Here is a 24935-nt window from a genome sequence, read left to right on the forward strand (position 1 = left end):
AGACATTGTGAAAGAGTTGTAAATGTTTGACTTCTCTTTCCAGAAGTCATATTGCACGTAATAATGGTGTGTTAAAAAAAAAATCATGCCTATGTTATTTTTGGATGTCAGTTGAATACACCCCCAGAAAATGGCATGTTTGGATTTTCATTGGGCAACCAATGTGTCAATCTTTATTAGATTTTGGTACTATTTACTGAAGGTATTCAAAACTACAGGTGGTGATCTCCCTTTTATCAAACAGGCCCGTATAGGCTAATGCAGGATGTGGACCACGCAAAAAAGCCTGCTATTGGCTGAGAATGGTGTCAATTGAATGGTCAGAGGCTAATAACGATAGATGATTTTGTATATCTATTGATTCAGCTAGCAAAACCATCAACATTTATGTTATTCCAAAATGCGCAATAACACGCGTGGCAACATGCTGTAGAATGCGGGGGAGTTCACACTAGTGTCCGCTAACATACACATCATATGATTTGCCCCCTTTACTAAATCCAATTTTCTTAGTTTGGGCAGACTGTGTCCGTGGGTGGGCACTACCCAACCCAGGTAACGCCCCTGGTGGAATACCTACCTAGAAGTCGCCACCATGTTTGTCTGGCATCTTTCTGTACAATCCGCTCTGGCACAGGTTTTCATTTGCATTAGACAATACAGTGCCATCTAGTGGTCAACTATTACACACTGGTGTTTTGAGAAGAGCTTAGGAAGCCACGGTCAAATTTTGAAAATAGTTTACTAGTTATAGGTCATTGTGATTTTCTATGAAACGCACATTATAGTGGTTAATTGAGCTTATTTTAACCCTACTTCTACTGAGTAGCTTGGTCATAACATAAGTTGTTATTTCAGGAATACATATCAAGCCGGTAGCACTTGTGTGCTAAAAGCCAGAAAAAGAAAATATGTTGAAGAGTGTTTTATATAAGCTTCGCTGATATCAAGTTTCATATCAGGTCATTCATGACTTGTCCTTCACAGTTTTTTTTTTCTTTCTTAAAGAATAATCTTTTCACGTCACACTTTTGCGTCTTGAAAGCATTCACTAGTTTTTTGTTTCCACATTTGAAGTCCTAAGCAAATGAAAGTTGAATACAGTAGAGCCCTGGGATATGGCTACCCTGTCTTGGAACATTTTCACTTTGCGGTGTGGAATAAGAGGTTTTTATACGGCATAGGATACAAATTATTTGGCGTGCCCATGAAGTTACATCCCTAAGTACACGTCTGCTATTGGTCAACAACTATTTGTTTGTGTCACAGCATCATGATAATGCTAGTATGCTATTGGCTGAACTACCTCCCACAATGCATTTCTCTTTATTCAGTTCAGAATCGTCTTTGCTTTGCAAATGACATTGAGAGTCGAGAGTCTGTACTGTATGGGCTATAAGTCGCAAGACCTGCAATGATGCTAAAGGGAGAAGCAAAAACATGATAACCATCGAAATTATGTTTTTGATTATCAAGAAACATTAAGAAAGGCACACAAATTGCTATCCTTGTTAAATTACATAGCAGTAACCAAGGAGGTGATTAAATCGAGGAAATCTTCTTAGAGCATGACAATCCATGCAAGTGGAAGGTTTTAAATCAGTATGAACTTTAATGTGCTCTCTCTTCCCCCTTTGCAGCCACCCACTAACTCCATTGTACCAGCCTAAGGTAAATACGTAGAATACCCTCTACCTTGAAATGTATGTTTACTTCTAATGCTATTTAATCATTTAGATGCAATTTTCACATAAGTAGTGTCTACCGTATAGTATTTTTTTATTTTAATGCTTGTATTGGGGTTCACTAATCAGCAAAGTTGCCCATTCCTCCCAATCCGGTGATTTCATTTTGTGATACCCAACTCAGAACGGATGCATGTTGTATCCAAGGCTTCTATGTCCATCCACAAAATTCAACACAAAGCAGCTATTTTTCTTCCTGGCCGCCAGAGGGCAGAATTGCATTATAGCTTACAATCTCAGCGGTTGCCCTGAAGTTGACACATAAATCATCGCGACATGACTTCAAACAAGTGGATCGCTCCGAAATCGTCCATGTCCGATTTGTCACGCTGTCAGTGGCCGTTGGCCCGGAGCCCGTTGCCGTTCTCGTGAGCACGTTTGCCCTTTCTCTCGTCTTCGCTGTCGTATTCCTCTTCGTCGCTCCTGTCATCGCCTTCGAGCTGCAAAGAAACGCATCCATGGTGAGGCCATTAGGCGGCGGGACGGGAAAGGCCGACTGCGGTGAAGGCACCTTGCTGAAGAGACACTTGAAGAGCATTTTGGAGATGAGCAGGGCCCAGTACACGTGCAGGAGCAGGAGCACCAGCAGCATCGCGTTGAAGAAATAGTAGCCGAAGAAGGCGGGGTAATGATCCAGGGGGTACACCCAGGTGCAGTGGATCACCCTAAGGAGAACCGCCATTTGCTAAGTTGTTGAAGAATCCGATAGTTGTGGTTTTAGGAATTAAGGATTTTGAAGATGAATTGTTGATATACATGGCAACAATTCCAAGCATTTACAAGCACTTCACCCCAACTTAAAGTACTTTTCAATCTTTGAATATACAACATTAAAATTCAAGTATTTTCAAGGATTTCAAGCACCTGTACAAACCTTGTATGTTTAGTAATCGGTCCTCGCCGTCATGCCTTTTGTCTGGTATATTGAGTATCTTATGGTCTCCATGCTCTAAAATTCCTGTTAATCTTATATCAACACGTAGGTATATGTAGCCTAGATGGTAGGGCGCCCGCTTTGAGACTGGGAGGTCGCTGGTTCGCGCCTCGGCCGAGTCATACCTAAGACTTATAACATTGGTAAAATGGCGGCGCCCTCTGTTGGCTGCGGCTGCATCGGCTCGCTACAACGGGTCAGGTGTATCGACATTTCGTTCTGTGTACATTGTTACAAAGAATGACAATACAAAGGAAATTATTATTATTATTATTATTATGTCCTCTGTTGTCTGCCTTTCAAGTTTTGTTCGGTTAGAGCTAGTAAGTGTCCTGTCATATCCTGCATTGTCTCTCATGTTTTGTGAAGTTCTAGCAAGTTTGTGTGCCTGCATTACATTTCATGGTCTTGTCGTCCTTTCACCTCCTTTGTTCTGCCCCCACGCAGAAATGTTACTTCTGTCTTCCTCTTTCATGTTTTGTAATGTTATAGCTAAATTATTTTAAAACATTATGCAGTTGTTTTGTTCCGTTATCGGTAGATGGTGTTTACATCATGTAGTTGGATTTGTCCCGTTATAGCTAGATGGTGTTTCAACATTATGGAGCAGATATTTTGTACTTTTTTTAGCTAGACAGTGTTTGAACATTATGTAGTTGATGTTTTGTTCTGTTATAGGTAGCTGGTGTTTGAACATTATGTAGTTGATGTTTTGTTGTGTTATATGTAGATGGTTTTGGAACATGTGGTTGATGTTTTGTTCTGTTATAAGGTAGCTGGTGTTTCAACATTATGTAATTGATGTTTTGTTCTGTTGTAGGTAGCTGGTGTTTGAACATTATGCAGTTGATGTTTTGTTCTCTTATAGGTAGATGGTGTTTGAACATTATGTGGTCAATGTTTTGTACTGTTTTAGCTAGATGGTGCTAAAACATTATGTATTTGTGCTATCGACACACGAGTTTGTTCCCTGCCTTCTCAACTTTCATGTTTTGTTTAGTTAGAAGCAGTTGATACTCCGCCTTACATTGTGTCTTATTTCTTTCAAGCTGTGTTCATATAGTTTGTTTCAACATTATGTAGCAGGGATGCGCTCTTAACCCGGTAATTACAGCAATCAATTATCAGATCTATTTTAAATGTTTTGATTTTACCAACAAGAGATTAGTTTGATCAACAGATTACTTGACCAACCTCTAAATTGTATTGTTCTTTACTCAGTCGTTTTGACTTCATTAGTATCAATGTTGGTATTTATGTGTTGGTAGACATTTAATTGCCAGAAGAAAATGTGACTCTTATGGCCGTAGATTCTACACTATGACAGATTTCCATGTAGAATACTCACCAGAAAGGGAAAAACACAAGTCTTGTCAGCATGAAAAGGATGGTAAAAACTACAAAAATGGTGTTGGCTGTTTTATGCCACTTAGCATAGTTGAACACCTTTGCACCCTGTAACAAAAATGGAAACCTTTTAAGGCCGACTTCTTCACTTGAAAGAAATCCACAAAAGAACAAATGACCTCGAGGAGGATGTCGGACGAGTCGTGAAGCGCCATGACGATGGTGCCGATGCGGATGTAATTGGAAATCCAGGAGAACGCTAATAGCGTTAGTGTAGCAATGTGGTGGATAACTTGCTCTTTAAAGTCCTGCAAAGGAGTTGTGGTTTTACCCCGGCGACGTTTTTTCCCGTACGAGACGGTGCGTTCAAGTGTCCACACTTGCCTTCCTCTTCACATCAAATGTGAGGCTGAGCAGCAATGAGAGATAGAATCCCATCTCCAGGAAATAGTACCAGTACTGGGACGGTAGCAGGGACTGGACACAGAACAGGACATTATTTTAAACAGGGTTGGTACCCCTTTTCCATGGCCAAATTCAAGCACTTTTCCAAGCACGTTCAAGGACAGTTTTTCCTTTAAGGGAAGCAATCCAGTGCTAATCAAAGACACCTTTTTTAGGGATGAAATTATTTCCAAATTATTTGGTGCATGTCTTGTTATTATTGCTAATTTTTCTCCTCATTGAGGTGACGTTTTGAGTGCGACCATTAGGGGGCGGTGATGCACTACATGACAACATAATGACAAGCCACCAGAGCAGGCGTGTTGGCATCATTTTCAGACACTCTTTAAACGTTTTTTCTTCATTTCTGGTGATGTCTATAGAGTCCGACGGCCAAGAAACATGGCAATGGCAACAATTTCACGCATTTTCAAGCACTTCACCCAAAATTCAAGCATTTTCTTGATCTTGAGAAGACAATGTTAACAAGCATTTTCAGGGATTTCTAGCACCCGTTCGAACCTTATCTCCAGCAAATTTTCCACTAATAAAATATACAATTATTCCGGAGACCTGCAGGAAAAGTGTAGCTCTGAATTGCTGTATAGCGGCAGATATAAATCTATGATATTTAGTTACAGTAATATGTTCCAAACCAGCAGATGCCCTAGAAAAAAACAAAAGATTATATAGTAAGTACTCCTTCTGTGTAATATACACGTATGATTTAAAAACCTTAAAATTTAATATATTCGGAAAGGAAAAACAACATTTTATTCACCTCTATTTGAGATGTGACTCGAGCTGTGGATGCGGGTGGATGCAGCTGATGCAATTGATTTTAAAACTTACATTATTATGATTCATTTAGAAGATTTCCTTGCTTTAATTTCCTTCTTATTTTAATAGTTGTCCAGATTGTTGATTGGCTATGGTCATGCAATTTAGCAAGGTTAACAAAGGTGTGCCTTCTTTGTATTCCCTGATAATTGTAAGCTTTGTTTCCCCGCTTTTTGATTCTCCCTTTAGCATCACTGCATGTTTTGGGAACTAATAAATACATACAAAAAATACAATATTGTATCACTGACTCACAGGAGATACTGAACTGAATCAAAAGAACGGCATTGTGGGAGGTAGTTCGGTCAATACCATATTGGGATTTTCATGTTGCAATGACTGAACCCAATCGCAGACCGGCATTTTATATGCAAAATAGCAGACTGGCATCCTAGAAATGTAACCCTATGAATGTACGGACATGTCGGAAGGTGGTGTTACCGTATCCTGGGGGTTCAACTGTATTGAACGAATATAGCCGTCTGCGGCAGTAAATGAGTTTAAATGATCTCAGTCAACTCTCTTACCTGTTTGGGGAAGCCAGTCCAAACATCTTTGATACTGTAAAACCAGGCTTTCTAAAAACAAGAACGTAAAACAATCAGACACGTGATAAATGGAGGTTAGCGGTGCGAAAACAATAACGAAACGGCTTACGTCGTGAAGGGCAACGATGCCGCCCACAAATGCAAAAAAATAGAAGACGCATCTCCAGCTGTTGAGATGTGAAAACAAGGATACGTCAAATGAATTCGATTCTTTTGGTGAGAGAATCCGCGCATGTTCACAAACTCACCTGGCCTCACAGAATCGCTTGCGAAGACCCGGACGTTGTTGGTTTCTCCTCCTCCTGAACCAGATTTGAATCCTTCGCTCGGTCCAGCTCGTCTTTTTACACAAAGCCCTCACGTCTGCCTGGTAAAAGCACTCACTGTCGGTTTAAGAGGCCATCGGGATCTTAAGCGCTCATATATCCTTTTTATTTGCAATGCGAGAACTTTTTAAGCACTTTCAAGGCTAATTGTACACATTTTCCAGTAACTTCAAATAAAGTTTTATTTTTGGTTGACTTTGATGACTAAGAGAGTGGCTATCCTGCTCCTAGCACATATTTTGTGCTATTTTGAGCTGTTTCTATTGTGTTGATGGGCTGCTCTAAACTGATATGAATTCTGCCATTCTGCCTCGACAATCCATGCGCTGCTTGGCTACGTCACACTTGTTTACAAACACGAGTATGGCTCTATAGGTGTCTATGGGTGGAGTTCAATACAGAAGACTAAAAGAAGAAAGTACTGTTTGTATATAAAGTAGAAAAATGAGACAAATTTGGACTCATTTTAATGATATTGAATGTGTTCAATCTTTGAGACTACCGATAATTTTGCAGCATTGGCTCAGGAGGTAAAGCGCTAGTCTTGGGATCAAGAGGTCACAGGTTCGATTCCCAGCCCCTCTGAGTTATATGTCGAAGTGTCCTTGGGCAAGACACTGAATCCCTGATGCCCCCGATAGCAGGTAGTTGCATTGCATGGCAGGGGCTGCCATTGGTTATTTAGTGTCTAAAAGGAAAAATGTAAAGCAAATTGTAAAGCGCTTTGGGAGGTCTTCATTGACTTGAAAAGCGCTTTATAAATGCAGACCATTTAAATGTAGACAACCTATTTTAATTCATATTTGACCAACTTAGACACGCAAAAGCGTGTCTAAATTGGTCAAATTTGAAATGTAGATAGCCTCTTTTTTGCATTTTTTATGGCAATGAAGAATTCAGATTTTTATTTTTCATTTTATTATTTTGCATTTTCAGGGATTTTGTGTTGTTCGACTTTAATCTGTTCTGTGTGTAAAAAGCTAAAATAGTTTTTTTATTTTACAAATTATTTTTTGTATACCTGCGAATATTTTAATTACATTTTTATTAGATTTAAATTTCATGCGTTTTGCAGGGATCCGCCGCAAAACATATGAAATTGCAAAATTATTTGGTGCCTATTATGATTGATAATATATCATTTAAAAAAAATAATAATCTGGGAAGCCGAAAGAGTACGCTCTTCACAGGTAGCCGGCCTAAAAGAGCAGGTTTTCTCTATAGAGCTGTCGTCTTGGGTGTAACCAGTAGGGGGAAGTGACGCTTCGCATGACAACGCCATAATGACAAGTCACAAGAGCAGGCACGTCAGCGTCATTTTCACACTTTTTTGTTTTTTTTCACTTAATGCGTGGCTCATAAGAGTCAGAAACAGGGCAATTACGACAATTTCACACATTTTCATGCTCCTTACACAAAATCCAAGCATTTTCCAGACCTTCAAAGCACAACAATAAATCGTTAACATTTTCAAGGATTTCAAGCACCCGTACGAACCCCGAATCTTCGAGCCGCGCGACTGTACCTGTGATGGAACGTTTGCCCGCGTGCAGAAGAAGTTTTCCAAGACGGGATTTTGCTCCGCCGTGCGACGTAATCGGTCTTTGACACCGCAAACGTCGGCTAGCGGTGCTGCAACGAACCTGAAAACCAAACGTTACATTTAATTGAAGTATGGATCAGGACTTGTGTAGTAATGTGATTCATTTGTTAAATAATTAATTAGCTGGCGATTAAACATTTACTGTATTTTAACATATTATAATAATATAATAATTATAATATTGAAGTATTAAATTTTCTATGTGTTTGGGGCGGCAGTAGCTCAGGAGGTAGAGCGCTCGTCTTGGGATCAAGGGATCCCAGTTCGAATCCCGGCTTGTCCGTGTTACATGTCGAAGTGTCCTTGGGTAAGACACTGAACCCTTAATACCCCCAATAAGCAGGTTAGCGCCTTACATGGCTGCAAGGCCGCTATTGGGAAATGTGGAGCACATTGTAAAGCGCTTTGGGAAGTCATTGACTTGAAAAGCGCTATAGAAATGCAGATCATTTCATTTCATTTGGACTTGGAAGTAGATAACACCCTGGTAAAAAAGTACGCCATTAAACGTTGAAGTGTTAAGCACGAAGGGGGAGGGAAGTATTGACACAAGGAGTGTACATAAAACCTTACAGGGTGCATCTTATGTGAGTGCCAAATACAACAATGGCAACCAACAGCACATTTTTTTAGACTCAACAAAAAACTCATGCGATTAATTAGTTAGTTGTTAACATTATTTTTTACACTTAATATCAAAGAGAGTGAGGTCATTACTACTTTTTCCAAGATTTTGGAGTATTTCTACTCCATACGTTACTAATCTGATTATTAATCATTTAATTAGTCCATAATTCAACAATTTGTTTTTGATATACTGGTTATATTTATTATACTCGTTGAACCAACTTAAAGAGAGAAGGGTCAATACCACTTATTTCAAGGTCTTGGCGTAAAAAAATACTCTTGGGCAGGGGTCTCCCAAAGTGGGCTGAGCTGCCCGCGAACCTGTTCTCAAAATTTTGACCGATTATGGGTCATTGTGATTTTCTAGTAAAATGTTTTTTGGGGGTTTACAGAGTTTATTTAACCCTGCTTCCAATAATTAACCCGGTAATAACATAGTAACAATATAGCAATAACTTAATAGGTTGTTATTTTAGTCATGCGTATAAACAACGTTGCTCTCAGCTTGAAAAAGGTTCGAGACCCCCGCTCTACAAGGTATGAACCGATTATTAGTTAAACAAATAATCTAGCAATTCAATTTTGATATCTCGGTAGTATTTTCTCAGACTTGTTAAACGAACCATTGCATCATAAAATAGAGTTGGGATAACCCGATACCACTTATCCCTATCCAATACCGATATCGGGACGGATCGATCCTTTGTGGATCAGATTATTTTTTTTGTTCAGCAAAAATTAAACATGAAGGCTTCGGACACGAAAAATAAATTGCATATGTCGGCATGAAAGTCTAAAAACAACTCAAAAAATGTGATTTTGAGGATGTGTCTCACTCTTTTGGTTTCTGGAACGAATCTGGTGTTTTTTTCCTATAAAGACAATGTCACGGTTGCCAATGGCGCCCAATTGGCCCCGCCCGTTTGGCGCCAGCTGCAGCTCGTTGACTGATTGGCTTCCCGCCTATTTAAGCTCAGTGCTCTCACTCACCCTTGCTCAGTCCGTCAACGAACCTCTGCACCCGCAAGACGTGTGTTTTGACTCTTTCCAGTTTCCTGCTTGTGTTTCCTGTCCAGTATCGTTCCTGTTTAATATCGGTCTCCAGTATGCTTCCCAGCTATTTTGTTCTGTTTGATATCGATTTCCAGTGTCTGGTAGCGTTCCCGTTTAGTTTGTTCTGTTTAATTTCGATCTCCAGTGTCTGGTATTGTTTCCGTCTATCTCGTCCAGCTTGTTATCGGACTCCAGTCTCCAGTGCCTGATATCAATCCTGTCTGTCCGGTCCTGTCCAGTATCGACCCCATCTGTCCGATATCTGCTCGTGCAATTGGTATCGATCTCGTCGGCCTCTGGCTTCCTGTCGTTCCATTAAGTCTTCCGCCCAACGATCGCCGAATCACTGCATTTTGGGTTAACGTGCATGACTGCCCCATTTCCCATAAAATAAAGCTTGTGTGAGAAACATCACGCATTTGGGTCCTCCTCCTGTTCTGGTTCTTGACAGACAACCCATCTTGACTCGGTTATTTTGGCCTGACTCACTACGTATCAGATCCAGCCATCTTTGAAATCGTCATCTTCACCTCCTATCTAGTTTTTTGTAACACTCACACATGAGTGCTATTGGACAGATTGTGAAATTTTAGCACTTGATCCCATATTTAGTCTACTTGTGTTGCTTCACAATTTGAGCTCTGATGTTTTAAAAATTGTAGCCTAGCTACACTAACACTTAAATATTATTTTTTCTATTATTTTATGTCTTTAAACAGGGTTCGTACACCTTTTTCATGGCCAAAATCAAGCACTTTCAGGGCTAATTCTCCAGTATGTCTTCAGGTAGAAATCCAGCACCGATCCCCAAAACTTTTTTTTTAATTTTAATTACTTTAATGACTAAATTACCGTATAAAAGCTCACTAGTGCTAAATCATTGTGATCTATTCAACCCTACTTCCTTTACTGAGTCAGACTTCCAAGAAACATGGAAATGGCAACAATTTCACACATTTTCAAGCAATTCAACAAAAACTCAAGCATTTTCCTGACCTTGAAATTAATGCAAGCTGCAGTGGCAAAGCGAAGCCACCAGAGAGCAGTGTTGGTGTATTTTTAAGCAGAGTTGTCAAGAAACATGGTAACAATTTCAAACATTTACAAGCACTTCTCCCAAAATTCAAGCATTTTCTCTGATCTAGAGAAGATCAAGCATTTTCAAAGATTTCAAGCACCCGCACGAACCCTGTTTAAAGTCTTTCTATTTCCTGTTATTCCGGGAGTGCCACGTGCCACATTGTTCACTACGATATTTTCAATGACAATACAGACCATTTTAATTCTGATTAGCATTGGGATTTTGGCATTATTTTGGCTACCGAATCCAATAACACAAGTGATTAGAAGTTGGGTTTTTAATGCTCATGAACAGAATGTATAGGCTAATTACTACAAATTCTGCCCCGTAACAATATTATTCTTTGCTCACCTCTCAAAGAGGAACCTGACGAAAAGGAGGCAGAGGGCGAAGGGAAGCACGTGGTATAACTGGGAAGCCTTTGCATAAATGCGGCCATTGCGGTCCTCGAGGTCCGTCCACGATACGTTGACGGGCAGCCACAAACGCTCCCACCACAGCCACTCGCTAACTGTCTGCAGCATGCTAAAACCAAAACAGTCATCATGATTTTCTAAGGCAACGACAGTCTTCTCCACGTTGGCACAATGGATTCATATTTTTGAGTAGATTTTAGAGAAAAAATATTAACAATCTTTGCTATAAGCTGTTTTTTGCCGTTGTGTCCACCACAAAGCGAACTGCAATCGTGCGGCCAAAATCCATTATCCCCCAGGGCGTATTGCGGCAAGTCGGCACCGGGAGAAGGAGGCGTGCCGTTCTGGCCCGGCTAATATGTACTGCACTGTTTTGGCCACGATCCGTTATCCCCAGTTGACGATTGCTGAGAGTGGCGACCGAGAGAGCAAATTCGTGTCATGGTTGCCATCTCCTTTTTCCCCATTACTTTCACCTAAATTCATTTTAGAGCACCCGTGCAGACACGAGCCGTTATCCATTGCTGTGAGTGGTGGCTGGCAGAGCTCAAGTTAAAAATAGGGGGCGCTACTTCATGGATTTTTGTATTTCGTGGGGGTTGTGGTCCCCAGTAACATGAGGGATAACAGTAGTTTCTTTTACCTAACAGCATGTTTAGTATTCCATGAATTCAAAACAGTAAAAACAGACATTTAATACGACAGTGAAGGTGCCTTTATATTTCTACTTCTCTGATTTTGTGTAATGTTTCTAATTTAAATAAAGGTATTGTTTAAAGTAACTATTATTTTTTTAGCATTCTTGGAATTTTTACAAAGTAAATATCATTTGATGTCAATATTATTTCACTTTCCCAATGCAAATATTCCATAAATGCAAAAATGTAAAAATATAAAAATAAAACAATAATAAAAGAGAAAAAAAGTTTGGGCCCTTTTTACTTTCCTGAATGTGTTGAATGTTAATACTGTAAACATTGTTTAAAGTATTAGCATTTTTTGTATCTATAAAATTTGACCATGTAAATATTGTTTAAAAACCCATGAATGTGAAAAAGTAAAATGTAATAAAACATTGAGATGCAGTTTCTCACATAACAGCATATTTACAATGAATACAAAAAACACAAAAATACAAAAATTGAGTTAGTTTTCCTTTACCAGGCAGTTATAATATGTTACTTTGTACGCTTGTGTTAATTTAGTCACACATTTTCCTGAGTTTCACAAAACATGGCAAGATAGTTCCAAACCCAGCTAATAAAAATAAGTACTGGAATTGCCGTCCATCCTAAACAGGTTGTCAGTCAATTATGGGCACATTCAAAAAAAAAAACCACACAAGTATGTTAAACTAACCCGTTAATATTTTGTGTCTAGCATGTAAGAAATGGAAACAAAACATCCATCACCATTTTCATGCTACAATAACAAATAAAAAGAAAAAAGAAAAAACGCGGATGACGTCAGTCTCCAGCATTCCGCCCTCCACATTCCTCCTAACTAATGTCTTCTACCCCAGACAGCTTTGCTGAAAATCTCATCTATATCTATCGGAAGTTATTTAAAAATATAGATTTTTGTACCTAAATCCAGGGTTCGAAAACCTTTTTATGGCCAAATTCAAGCACTTTTCAAGGCCAATTTTTCAAATTTTCTATGACCTTCAAAGAAAGAAATCCAGTGGATCAAAAGGACCTTTTTGTTGTTGTTGACTTTAATGACTCAAATAAAGAATAACAAAAAAAACCAATAAATTTACTTAGTTAAATTATAAACATTACACAAAATCAGAGAAGTAGAAAAACTAAGGGAAAATAAAGGTCACATTTTTGAGCTGTTTCCATCTATGATGTCCAATATTTTCGTGTCAATGGGCTGCTATAAACTAACATGAATTCTGCCATTCTGCTTCAACAATGAACGCACAGCTTGGCTACATCACTCTTGTTTACAAACACGGAAAGAGCTCTGTAGGTGTAAGGTAATGATGAGTTCAATTCGAAAGACAGGAAAATAAAGTAGGCGTACTGTATGTATTAAAACAGAAATAAATGCCAAATATGTACTATTTTAACAATATTGATTGCTCCAAAGCAGAGTTTGTTCAATCTTTCAATCGACTGCTGATCTTTTGCTTCTTTTTCTACTTATTTTAAATCATATTTTTTGCGTGTTTTTCAAAGGATCTTTGTCTAAACTAGTGAAAAGAGAATTGTAAATAGTTAATTGTTTTGCATTACATCATTACTGAATAATTAATATTGTTAATTTACATTTAATTGTTTTGCATTTTCAGAGATTGTGTCTTGTTATTAGACTTTAAATCTGTTCAGTGTGTAAAAAGCTAAATGGTTTTGTATTTTACAGTTTTTTCTGTAGATCAGTGAATATTTAAATTTATACGTCAAGTGCTTTTCAGGGTGTTAGGTTCATGTCCCCAACATTTTTAATAAAACGCTCTGCAATATAGGACAAAGAGAATCGGTTCTTTATAATTAGTTACTTTATTAATCATCATATTGAGAGCCCCGGAGATCGAGCTGCCACGAATCTCCGCCTCGCTTGCTCGCCAGCCAGGCTCTGAAGAAATCTCCGAATCTCCTTCTTTTTATTATGTTTTTGCTACGTAGAGTTAATCAGTCTTCTTTGGAAAGCCTGTCATCCGGCTGAAGATGGACGGTTTCCTTTTGTTTTTGGGAGAGCCTCCTTTTCCTTCTTCTCACGCTTTTTGGTAAAAAACAATCTTGAGTTATGGCATGAAGAGGTCATTCCAGGTCAACATACATCCGTTGGTATGTGAGAACAAAAACACAGTCTGTACATCGAAACACAACTCATGGCCTTGCAGGCTGAGAACTCTTCAAAAATGGCTGAGAACACATATAACATATTAAATGTCAACTGTAGGATAAATATAATTATACAATCCTAACATTTCCCTCCTCTTTATCCTACAGTTGATATAATACTTCATTCAACTGTCATTTCGCAATACGATTTTCAACAGAGAAATCATGAATACAACACAGTTGTTACACTTAGAGGTTGTCGTCATAATGACCAGGATCTGAGTAAAAATCAGGAAAATGCAGAGCCAGGCAATCATCATCAACATTTGTGTCATTACAATTTTCACCATGTCATTTTTATGGTTAAGACAGCTGTATATGCGTTAAAATGAGCATTCTACCTGTAGATCTGCAATTCCTCCTAATACTTCCAGAGTTGTGGACAATCTTCACTGGTTTGAGATGACTGCAAACTATAATTACAGCCCCCTTTGTAGCCAGACTACCTCTGAAAGTTTGTTGAGGAACTACAGCTCTACAGCAAGTACCACAATGCTATTACAATGACGCAAATGAGAACGGTTACGGCGTATGCTAAGATAGAAATAGTTATTTTAGTCGTATTTAATTCCTTTCTTCCAATGTGTCAAATGAACCCATATGCTTCGTTCTGCAATCTTTACTGCTGTGCCTGTGGTTAACAACACCTGGTAGGGCTCTTCCCACTTAGGTGAATGCCAGTTTTTCTTCTTTCTGCTTTTTATCAAGACCCAATCTCCTGGTTCAACTAACTGGCTTTCCTATTCTTTCGGGAGAATAGATTAGGACATCATTGGCGGCTTTGATGCCGTTTTTCATGAGCATGGCCACCGTTAGGCACCCCGACGCCTCCTGGCGTGATGATGTGTTGCTTGTAGATGAGGTGACACCATCCAGTTGTCCACATTGGACTGCACCTCTTTTCGGATGTGGCAAGCTAACTTCTTCCATGAGATAGCAGCCTCCCCAGAGTCCTGACCGCTGCCCTTGGGAAGAAAAGTTAAGTTTGAAGCTCCCTGGGCTGACAGAAGTCCGTCATCTGTTCAGCAGGGGTCACCATCTCCTGTATGGATGAGAAAAGCTAAAGAAAAGTTAAGTTTGACGCTCCCTGGGCTGACAGAACTCCGTCATCTGATCAGCAGGGGTCACCATCTCCTGTATGGATGAGAAAAGCTGAAGAAAAGTTAAGTTTGACGCTCCCTGGACTGACAGAACTTTGTCATCTGATCAGCAGGGAAAGCTATAGAGGGAAAAAAGAACAGACTTAAAAATATATATTTTTTTAATAGTTTATTCTATGCCTTCTTTCCCCCTTGTTGAGACTTTCATGGCTCAAAACAAATTAAAAAACAAAACAATAAATTCATTTATAGATTTGTATATTTTCTTAAGTTGTCTTTATATTTATTATACGTGAAAATCAAAATCCCCACTATAAGTTGTCCTATCAATTTTGAGCATTCTATCCCAAAACTCCAACTCGAAGATAAACAATTTATTTTTTAAATTGTTAGTTCTAAATCTCAAATTTTGCTTTTTCACTAAATTCAGTCACTGAATCAGTTTAACCATTATCCTTGTCAGAATCGTTTACCCTGATTTGAGTGATTGAGTGTTTTCTCTTTTGCAGATTGATCATATTCGGAAAAAAAAAAAAAATTGTATGCACTTTTTAATTGCATTTTCTTTTGGTTTTCAATGCGTTATCTTGCTGCTGGCCATTCCCCTCGAGGCAGATGACCAGGATAGATTGTTAAATTATCAATTTAGCAAAAAGAATCGTTCTTATTGTTATGATTCACTCTTTGTTTTGCCTTTTGTAAAAATCATAACCTATATATTATCTTTTCAGTAAGTAAATTTGTTCAAAATAACAGTATTTTGCAAAGAAAGCAGGTAATTCACGCTCAAAGTGAATGATTTTGCCAAAAATCAAAAATACTATCCAAAAATGTTCTCAATGTGGGCGATTTTCTAATGGTGAATGGTTATTTTAATTGATTTTTCTAAATCAATTTGACAAACATTATAATTTTGTATATTACAACATTTCTTTTGTGTAATATTTTTTCTATCCGTCCAAATTTCGTAATTTGAATCTCAAAAAAGTTATATGGAGAGCTTATTCAGAAGACAATTTTTCATCAATTGCAGACATAACTAGGTTTTAACTTTTATTTTACTGAATGTCTCAAAACTTCCCCCCTGAGTTAAAACCTAAGTTCACTATCTATGAATACGAGTGAAATAAGACAGCATTTATAAATCTGCAAGATTAATTAAACAATCTTCCTCAGTACATTTACACTTTGTATTAACAAGACTCTATATAACTTCAAGCAGACGTATTCTTGAATGTTGTTATCTTTCAGTCTTTGATTTGCTTATTCCACATTACATTCACCATTTGAATGTTGCTTTTGGCCCATCAAAAATACTTTTTCAAAATGTCCATGTCAAACACAAAATGACTTTATTGACTTTTCTGTCAATTCCACTGGCAACGACTGCAGGAATCTCCTGTTAGCTGTCTGAAAAGCAGCTGGGATGTGCCCCATCACCCCCTTGATTTCGTTGTTGATGAGCGCAGCTGGGATGTGCTCCAACACTCCCTTGGCCTCGCTGTTGATAAGCGGCGCAGATAATGGATGACTGATGTCTTTGGCTCTTTCAGCAAATGATTTTTGTCCATGATTTCTTTTTGACAGGGTGGTATGTCCTTTGAAGAGTAAATGGACTTTCAAAAAGAAAGGAAAGAGTCTTTTTGTGGAATTCACTGGCACTTAAGAGTCCCGTTAATTTATGTGCTTTTCGTACTGGGATTTTTAGTAAATTAACCGGATTATTCAAATTTTTCTCAATTTAACTACTAGTAGACATTATCTTAGTTTAATTAATTTCTATCCATTTATTTCCCATGCAATTATTCTTAAATTAGCCCGATATGTCTCAAAATCAACTAATCCGTTTTTTCCTATGGCCCTCTTCAAGATTGATCAGTTTCTCATTGTCTTCTAAAAATGCTCTTCCATAGAAACCGTTCCCTTATTAACTTAACCAAACCATAAGTCAGTATTTGTTACACATTTGTTTATCACTTGTCAATCGTAACACTCATTCTAAAAAAATTCAGTGTGTAATCAATTGTCCTCCCAATTGTCCTTTGGGCTAAACTTGTCAAAATTCCAAACCCTCACACTAAACATCAAAAATCTCAAAAGATCAACAAAAATTTCTCAAAAAATGCCAAATCGAACTTAATGTCATAACTTCTCTAATTGTATTTTCTTCTCTCTGTAACCATAATCAATCTTTTATTGATTCAATATAGAACAATACATACTCGTCACTTATGTCTTGTTGAGTGTATTTATTTTATTTTCATAATCTTTATTCCGCGCAACAATCTTTGCTTCTACGCATTAGTCTATGTTCTATGCAGCCCTTCGAGATCCCTTGTGATCAAGGCTATACAGATCAACATGATCTGGTCCGACTATTAATACTTTTCTTTTTTTCCTTTGTTTAAAAGAATCATTTCATTCATTGACTGAAATAGCTTCAGCTACGTTATTAATTATTTCTAGTCTCGAATTTTCTTTTCTGTAATACGAGAACAACTAAGGAAATAATCTTTTTACGTCTTACGCCTCTTTTGAATTTGTTCATTTACGAACAAGAAGATTGACACTAAAATTATGGACCATTTTTAGTCAGCTTCATTGCTTTAATCGTCCTTTCTTTATTAAGAGCAAAACTACACGTCTTAAAGTTATTACCCTTTGCTATTCGCATTTTTAACGAAAAATGATTAGTTGTTCACTCAAATATTCTTTCTTTTTATACTATTCTGTATAATTATCTTGTATTATACACTCAGTGTTTTCATTTTCCCGCTTACCTGTCCAAGACGCATCATTTATGCTGGGTACACAACTTTTTTTTTTTTCCTTTAAATTTTCATTATCATTTAGTTTACTCTTTAACAAAGATTTAACGCCTTACAAGCTTTGTCGTTATTTTGAATTTGCTGTACGAGTTTTTTTTTTATTTTCCTGCACGCCGATCTTCGCTAATGAGATCTCGTCGCTTCGAGATTACGTCATTGTTGTTGGTAATTCTTGTCGAGCGAAGGTCAGTCTTTTTATTAGACAAACGGCTTTTTTCCTTGTTCAATTCATCAAAGAGAGCTTGCTTTCAAACGGCTCATTTGCTTTGATGATTGATATCACGAATTATGTTGTACTAAGATGTTAAAGAAAAGTACAGTAAGTAGAAAAATGGAAAAAGACAAGCCTGTTATTCGCAATTACCATCAACAAATGCAGAAAATAAATTAATAATTCGATGATCAAAACTGAATGAATACGCAGATATCTACTATATTTGTCACCGATTTATAAGTTCGATCTTTGTATCACTAAATTTCAGGGGTTCTGCCAAGATCTATAAATCTTTTAGCAAGCTAGTACACGGAATTCAAAATTCCTATCATATTATCATTATTGATAGTTCAGTTAAAAAAAAAAATCATATATATCAGGGTGTCTCTTGCCCACTGCCTGATGATTGCTGGGATGGGCTCCAGCACCCCCGCGACCCTACTGAGGATAAGCGGTGCAGCTGCTGAGATGAGATATATATTATATATGTGTGTGCAGCACGGTGGCGCAGTGGCCAGCACGTGTGCGGCATTACTAAGGACCTGGGAACAGGTGTGTGTGTTCCAAGCCAGCCTGCATGCTCTCATTGTTACGGTTTACTTTCCTCTTTCAAAAAACATGCATTTCAAGTGGACTGACTGGTCCAAATTGTCCCTATGTGTGAATGAGCTAGTGAATTGTCTATCTTTGTGTGCCCTGCAATTGGCTTGCAACCAGTTCAGGGTGTCCTCCAATCGCTGCTCGATGATCGCTGTGATGGATTCCAACAAGATGAGATCTACTTATCATAGTTATGGTTCATACCGGCCGAATATGAACACAAAACTTTTCTGGTTCTCACCTGTAACGCCTTTATTGTTGACATATTCCTTTAATATCATAAAAATTGGTGTTTCACTTACCATCGTTCATCCCATTCAAATATCTTCATCATCGTTAGTAATGCTACTTTTTTTTCCTCACCGTTCCTCCATTTTCTCCTCAGCGGATTGTTGAGTCCAAATGAGACAAGAACCAAAATTCTGAAACTCAAAAACATCGTTAGAGCAACACTTTTGCTGTAAAATCAAACGTTTCCTTCCTTTGCAGTGTTTTCACGATAGTTCACTAATATATATATATATATATATATATATATATATATATATATATATTTTTTTTTTTTTTTTTTTTAGTCTATAATATTTCTCATTATGGCAACAAAATAGTGTAGTTTTTGTATCACTACAGTATTTTTGTAGTCGAATTTATTATTGTAATACTTTGCAATTCTCTCATTTCTTGTTCTAAAGCAAAACAATGTTATGTCTATGTTCATTTGCCTTCAAATAGATTTTCATCCTTTATATAATTTTCTTTTATTTTTATAGCTTATCTATAAAATTACTGTCACATGTTTTGACTATTTTTCACCAAATGCATATTACACAAATCTCAACTGTATGTAACATCTTACATGCAAATATTTCTGTGTAAATATTGTTTCACTATAACTTTATCTTCTCCTTAATTTAGTGTCCACTTAATTCCTGCGTCCTCATATTCACCTCTTTTTTTTTTTTTTTTTTTTTAATTATTCACAGCTTGCTCGGTGTCACGTGTGAATCCCCCTTCTAGATTTAAAACCATTATTCAACCCAGAAAAATAACTCCCTTTTTAATTAATCACTGCCAAGGCCGTGCTATGACCCATGATCTGACCTACTCAGGATTAATCAGTTTCTCGTTATCTATATCTATGTTTTACTCTGTCAATAAGGGGGTCCACTTGGCCTTTTAGCCATTGAGAATCGGGCGGTAAAACCCTACCCTCTTCACGGCTTCTCCTCGGAAGTGGGTAAATGGCCTGGGGGGTGTTAGCGCATGTGAATGATTTGGCATATTGTGGGGGCGGCGTGGAGCGAGGCATATTACTGTGTGCCTGCTCTTCCTCCCTTTAATCGACGCGGTTCACTATATGGCCCTGTATATTCGTTATCCTCCTTTTTAGGATACATTACGGTATTTCCACAAAGGTAATGCCATAAATCGCAAATGGTTTGCATCTAAACAACGCATTTCAAGTCAATGAAGATCTTCAAAAGCACTCTATAATGTGCTCCACTCTACCCATTTACTTACTCTAGATTTAAAACAATTCAATGTTGAAAAAGTAAGGGTTTTTTTTCCAATCTATTGTATTAAGGTTAGTCTCACTTAATTTTCACCAAATTATCTCTCTTAATATTTAATTAACTTTCCCCTTTATGTTTCTCTCTCTTTTTTTTTTTTTTTTTTTTCTTTAAACCAATTAAATCTACTATTTTAGCTTCACCTATTTAATGTGAAAATGGCATCTATTTGTTTATGAGTTATCTTACTCATTTGAATTTCACTCAATCCATTTTTTCCATTTTAATTGAAAGAGAAAAAAAAAGTATTTATAAACAATTTTTTCAATATTTTTTTGTATAAAAATGCCCTTATCTCAAATTAGTGTATTTCAATTCACTCAATTAGATTTTTCCTATTCTTCCCAGTCCTTTTTTACCAATTTTTTGAACTGAAAACAGGAATATTTTATCTTTTTCGGTATTATTCTGGCATTATTTTGATTTAACGCATCTAAATAGCTCATTTATATTTTTTTATAAAATACAATTGCCCAGGGGCAACTTTATTTTCATTCGCTCTCTCTCAATCACACAGACGTCTTGTTTTTTATCGTGATCACGTTCTTACATCGCTTGTTCTTATTTTTTTTTTCTTTCCACTTATTTTCAGTTGACAGAGGACTCCGCACATCCTTGTGAAATTTAACTAACTTTAAAGCGCTGGGTTAGGGGAGTCCACACCTCCCGCGGAATTTTAACTGTCTGAAAACTATTTACCTGATAGAGTCTAGAATTGTCAGGGTTTTTCTGTTAAGAATCTGCCCACCGTAATTTTCGTTTTCAACGGAGGATTCTTTAATCTTTGTCTCTGTTAAGATTTTATTCTTAATCTTTTCGACGGAGGATTCTTAAACCTTAAGAATCTACCCCCCCCCCGCTCGCGAGTCAATTTCTTTTACCGGTTATCTACATGCACACAATGTTACGAATAAATTTTACTCACGATTCTCTAAGTCCTTGGCTTTCCGTCAACCGTCAGATCCCAGCCCGCGAGGGAAGGTCCAGTCCCGGAAAAAGGGTCTTTATGCTGTGGCCACAGTCTTTCCTGGATTTTCCTCTCGCGTCCTGGAATCATCTGGTATCTTGGAATCCGGTTTCGAAGGACCAATTAAATGTTAGGTTCATGTCCCCAACATTTTTAATAAAACGCTCTGCAATATAGGACAAAGAGAATCGGTTCTTTATAATTAGTTACTTTATTAATCATCATATTGAGAGCCCCGGAGATCGAGCTGCCACGAATCTCCGCCTCGCTTGCTCGCCAGCCAGGCTCTGAAGAAATCTCCGAATCTCCTTCTTTTTATTATGTTTTTGCTACGTAGAGTTAATCAGTCTTCTTTGGAAAGCCTGTCATCCGGCTGAAGATGGACGGTTTCCTTTTGTTTTTGGGAGAGCCTCCTTTTCCTTCTTCTCACGCTTTTTGGTAAAAAACAATCTTGAGTTATGGCATGAAGAGGTCATTCCAGGTCAACATACATCCGTTGGTATGTGAGAACAAAAACACAGTCTGTACATCGAAACACAACTCATGGCCTTGCAGGCTGAGAACTCTTCAAAAATGGCTGAGAACACATATAACATATTAAATGTCAACTGTAGGATAAATATAATTATACAATCCTAACACAGGGATCCCTGCAAAACATGAAATTACTAATTACAAAATAATTTGGCGCATACAGTTTCATTATTATTGATGATACAGTATATTAAAAAAAATATCAAAAAAATCTGAGGAGCTGTTTGAGAGCCGGAAAGAGCACTGAAAATAGCGACGCACTAAGAGCAGGTTTTCTAAATAGAGCTGTCCTCTTGGGTGCGACCAGTTGGGGGGGTGATGCTTCACATGACAACACCATGATGACAATCCACCAGAGCAACTTTATCAACTTTATTTTCACACGCTTTTAAAATAAAAAAACAATAAAATTCATTTGATGCGTGGTCTCCAGAGTCAGACTGACAAAAAACAATGGCAACTATATCAAGCGATTTCAAACACTTCACCGAAAATTCAACCATTTTCCTGACCTTAAAAACGCAACATTAAAATTCAAGCACCCGTACAAACCCTGACAACCAATTTCCATATTCGCTCATACTTTGGTCATCCTGGAAGGGGGATTACCTCATGTGCGGTCCCTTCCCAAAGTTTCTTCACTGTCCTCATGTTGAGGTTTTTGAGTTTTTCCTTGCCCTCATGTACATTTTAGATCAGGGGATGGTGTAGTAATAATCTGTGGTCTGTGCAGCCCATTGAGACTCTTTGTGATTAAGAGCTATACAAATAAACATGACTTGACTTGACTTAAAGGGTTTCTTTTGACAGTGATTACTCTAGAAAAGGGCAACTCCGAGACGTCGGATACCAAAGGGCGTCACGATAAACAAAACGAGGTTAAGAGCAATTGAGCGATGAAACGATTACAAAGAAGTAAAGTCCTTTGACTTTTGTGGACTCTGCTCACGCATGTAGATAAAAAACATGTACAGTTTGTTTGCCCCCCCCCCCAAAAAAAAAACTCTCCACGAGCATTTGGACGCACCATGTTGCTGTTATAAACACCAAGCAGTGTTGTCGTTACACGAGAAGCTGTCAAGTCAGTTTGTCAGCACGCATTTGAATAGCTGCGGGCCATGTTTTTTATCTTGGCGAGTTCCGACAGAGGGGAGGACTTTGGAGAAGGAGCCGACTTCAATGAATAAAAGGAGAAGTCGGCCGGATGAGAACAAATGAGAACTAGATTTAGGCACGGGGTCCCACTCACCTTGCGGCTTTTGAGGGCAGTTGAACAAGCAGTGCGTCAAAGTCATGTAGTCCGCTTACGTACGCTGATACTCTCCAACTGCCAGCCTGGATGAAGACACCTTCATGAAAAACCAATATTTACTCATGGCTCGCTCACTCCCTTTATTAGTTTGTTGTGTGGTTGAGAGAGCGAGAGAAAAAAAGACAGAAAGGGGAGGGGAAAAAGACAGAAGGCTTACCTGGGTGGAAAACTCTGAAGAGTGCCCTCCCCTCCTGGGCCTGCCCCGCTGATCACAGAGTTGCGGCCGAGATTTTCCACCCAAAAAAAAAATCAAGGTGAACTTGATTTCATGAATTCAAATCTTTTTTTTTGTGCTTCACTTACCTGTGAGAATAACCTAGTATATTCTGGAGGAGAAAAACAAACAAAGGGGCTATTCTTTAAGGGAGAGGGAGGAGTCGTTTGGAGGAGGAAACAGGAACCTTCCAATTTGGAGAGTCACTGGGCAGATAAACAGAGGTTAGTATCAAAGTTCAGTCACTACTCTCCCACTAGCAGCAAGCTGGAATGAGAAAAATGCTTACCTGATTAAAAATCACATTAATTTCAGAACATCTGATCTCCACTGCAAACTGAGATAATGCAGGTATTGTCATAAGGATATACTAATCAGTACATGAAAAAAAACTTTTTCGGATTATAAAGCACACCCTCAAAATTATATTCCATTTACGGAAAGATTTTTCATAAACAAGGCACCATGACTATACATAAGGCACATTAAATTAAACTAGTAGTAAGGAAGAGCGAGGTTTGCCAACATTTTACAGTCAGCAATATAAAAAAAAAACTTGTTTCATAGAACATAAATATAATAAAATCTGGATTCACAACTAAAATGAATTAATTCATTCATAAATGGTTACCACATTTAAGTAGCATTTACGGTTTTATTTCTGATCAATGAGGTGCACCGGATTATAAGGCACACTTTGAAATTTCGGGTAATTCATTTATTTACCGGAGACGGGTGTCGCTAATGCTAAAAGGAGCGAGCTAGCAGCGTGGTGTGCCACGGATAGCGAGTCCATGCCAAGATGGTGCTAAAAACATAGATAATGCCAACGTTGCTAATGCTAACTCCTGTTCTGTCTTTTCTTTTCCTCTTCCCCCAGATGACTCCATTTCTAATTATATACCGTGTCATTTTTTTTCCTGGCTCTCTTTAAAATTAAACAGTTGTTATTTTTTGGTATTTGTAACAAACAAGCAGTACTAACTAGCTTTTGTATGAGTTGACAATATCACGATATGGTAATAACCCATATTGACAATGATATTAAAAGCAACACATCTGTTGAAAGGGCAGTTAGTATTTAATTTGCACAACTCTGGCTGTTTAATTTTACATAGGAATATTTGTCCACCCTGGAAAACTAAACTTAAAAAAAACATCTTAAGCAATCAATAGCTGTTTAAAACTTAATCTCATGATACTTTTACTTTTTAATGTGATAACCTGTCCACAACACGTGACTAAAAAAAAAAAATCAAAGCCCATTGGAAGAGGTTTTTGCTTATTTTCCGTATTGTTTTTGCAGTTTTAAGAGATTTTAAATGATTTTCAAGTAAAATGAGACAATCTATTCTTAAAGTTACCAGAAGTAACTTATGCAGATTTGTAAATTGCAATTTGTTGTGTAAAATTGGTAGATCATACTTCTTAAAATAAAAAAAAATATCTAATCTAGCATCTGTTGGATAAGATATATAATAAGACATTTTTTCTTTTCATTTTCTTTGAGAAAAGAGATAATCTATTTTAAAAGAAGAAAAAAAAACCTAAAATGAGCAAAGGTCTCTGCCAATTGGGTGGATTTAATTTTTTGCCGTGTATTGTGAGCTTTTTTGCTCTTTGAATAGACTGCTTCCACAAAATATCATTGTAATGTAAGGCCATGTCGTGATTGCTATCATATGTTGATGTTAGGATATTGCTATGGTCCCGTAAAAGTGCTTCACTTCCAGTTCACAATGTTGTTTATAGACTGCGTTTGTATAGTACGCTATTAAA

General features: G+C 37.7%; 1 protein-coding gene across 2 annotated transcripts; it reads right to left on the reverse strand.

The window, feature by feature from the left end:
* Positions 1–910: 910 nt before the first annotated feature.
* On the reverse strand, positions 911–24855 carry cers3b (ceramide synthase 3b). 2 transcript variants are annotated; one of them, XM_088340279.1, is made up of 12 exons: positions 23100–24855; positions 22880–22965; positions 10900–11073; positions 7710–7827; positions 6107–6225; positions 5968–6025; positions 5838–5888; positions 4411–4503; positions 4206–4334; positions 4028–4134; positions 2257–2410; positions 911–2185 (listed from the first exon to the last, which is right to left on the reverse strand). In XM_088340279.1, exons 3-12 carry the CDS (start codon positions 11070–11072, stop codon positions 2078–2080), a joined length of 1110 nt encoding a protein of 369 aa, XP_088196405.1. In that variant the 5' UTR covers position 11073; positions 22880–22965; positions 23100–24855; the 3' UTR covers positions 911–2077. The 2 variants fall into 2 exon arrangements, with proteins under 2 accessions (XP_088196405.1, XP_088196404.1); XM_088340278.1 differs by having other exon boundaries at positions 22880–22979.
* Between the last annotated feature and the right edge of the window lie 80 nt (positions 24856–24935).

Source organism: Urocampus carinirostris, chromosome 7, assembly GCF_059441175.1.
Source record: "Urocampus carinirostris isolate Australia breed hairy pipefish chromosome 7, RoL_Ucar_1.0, whole genome shotgun sequence".
NCBI classification, from domain to species: domain Eukaryota; kingdom Metazoa; phylum Chordata; class Actinopteri; order Syngnathiformes; family Syngnathidae; genus Urocampus; species Urocampus carinirostris.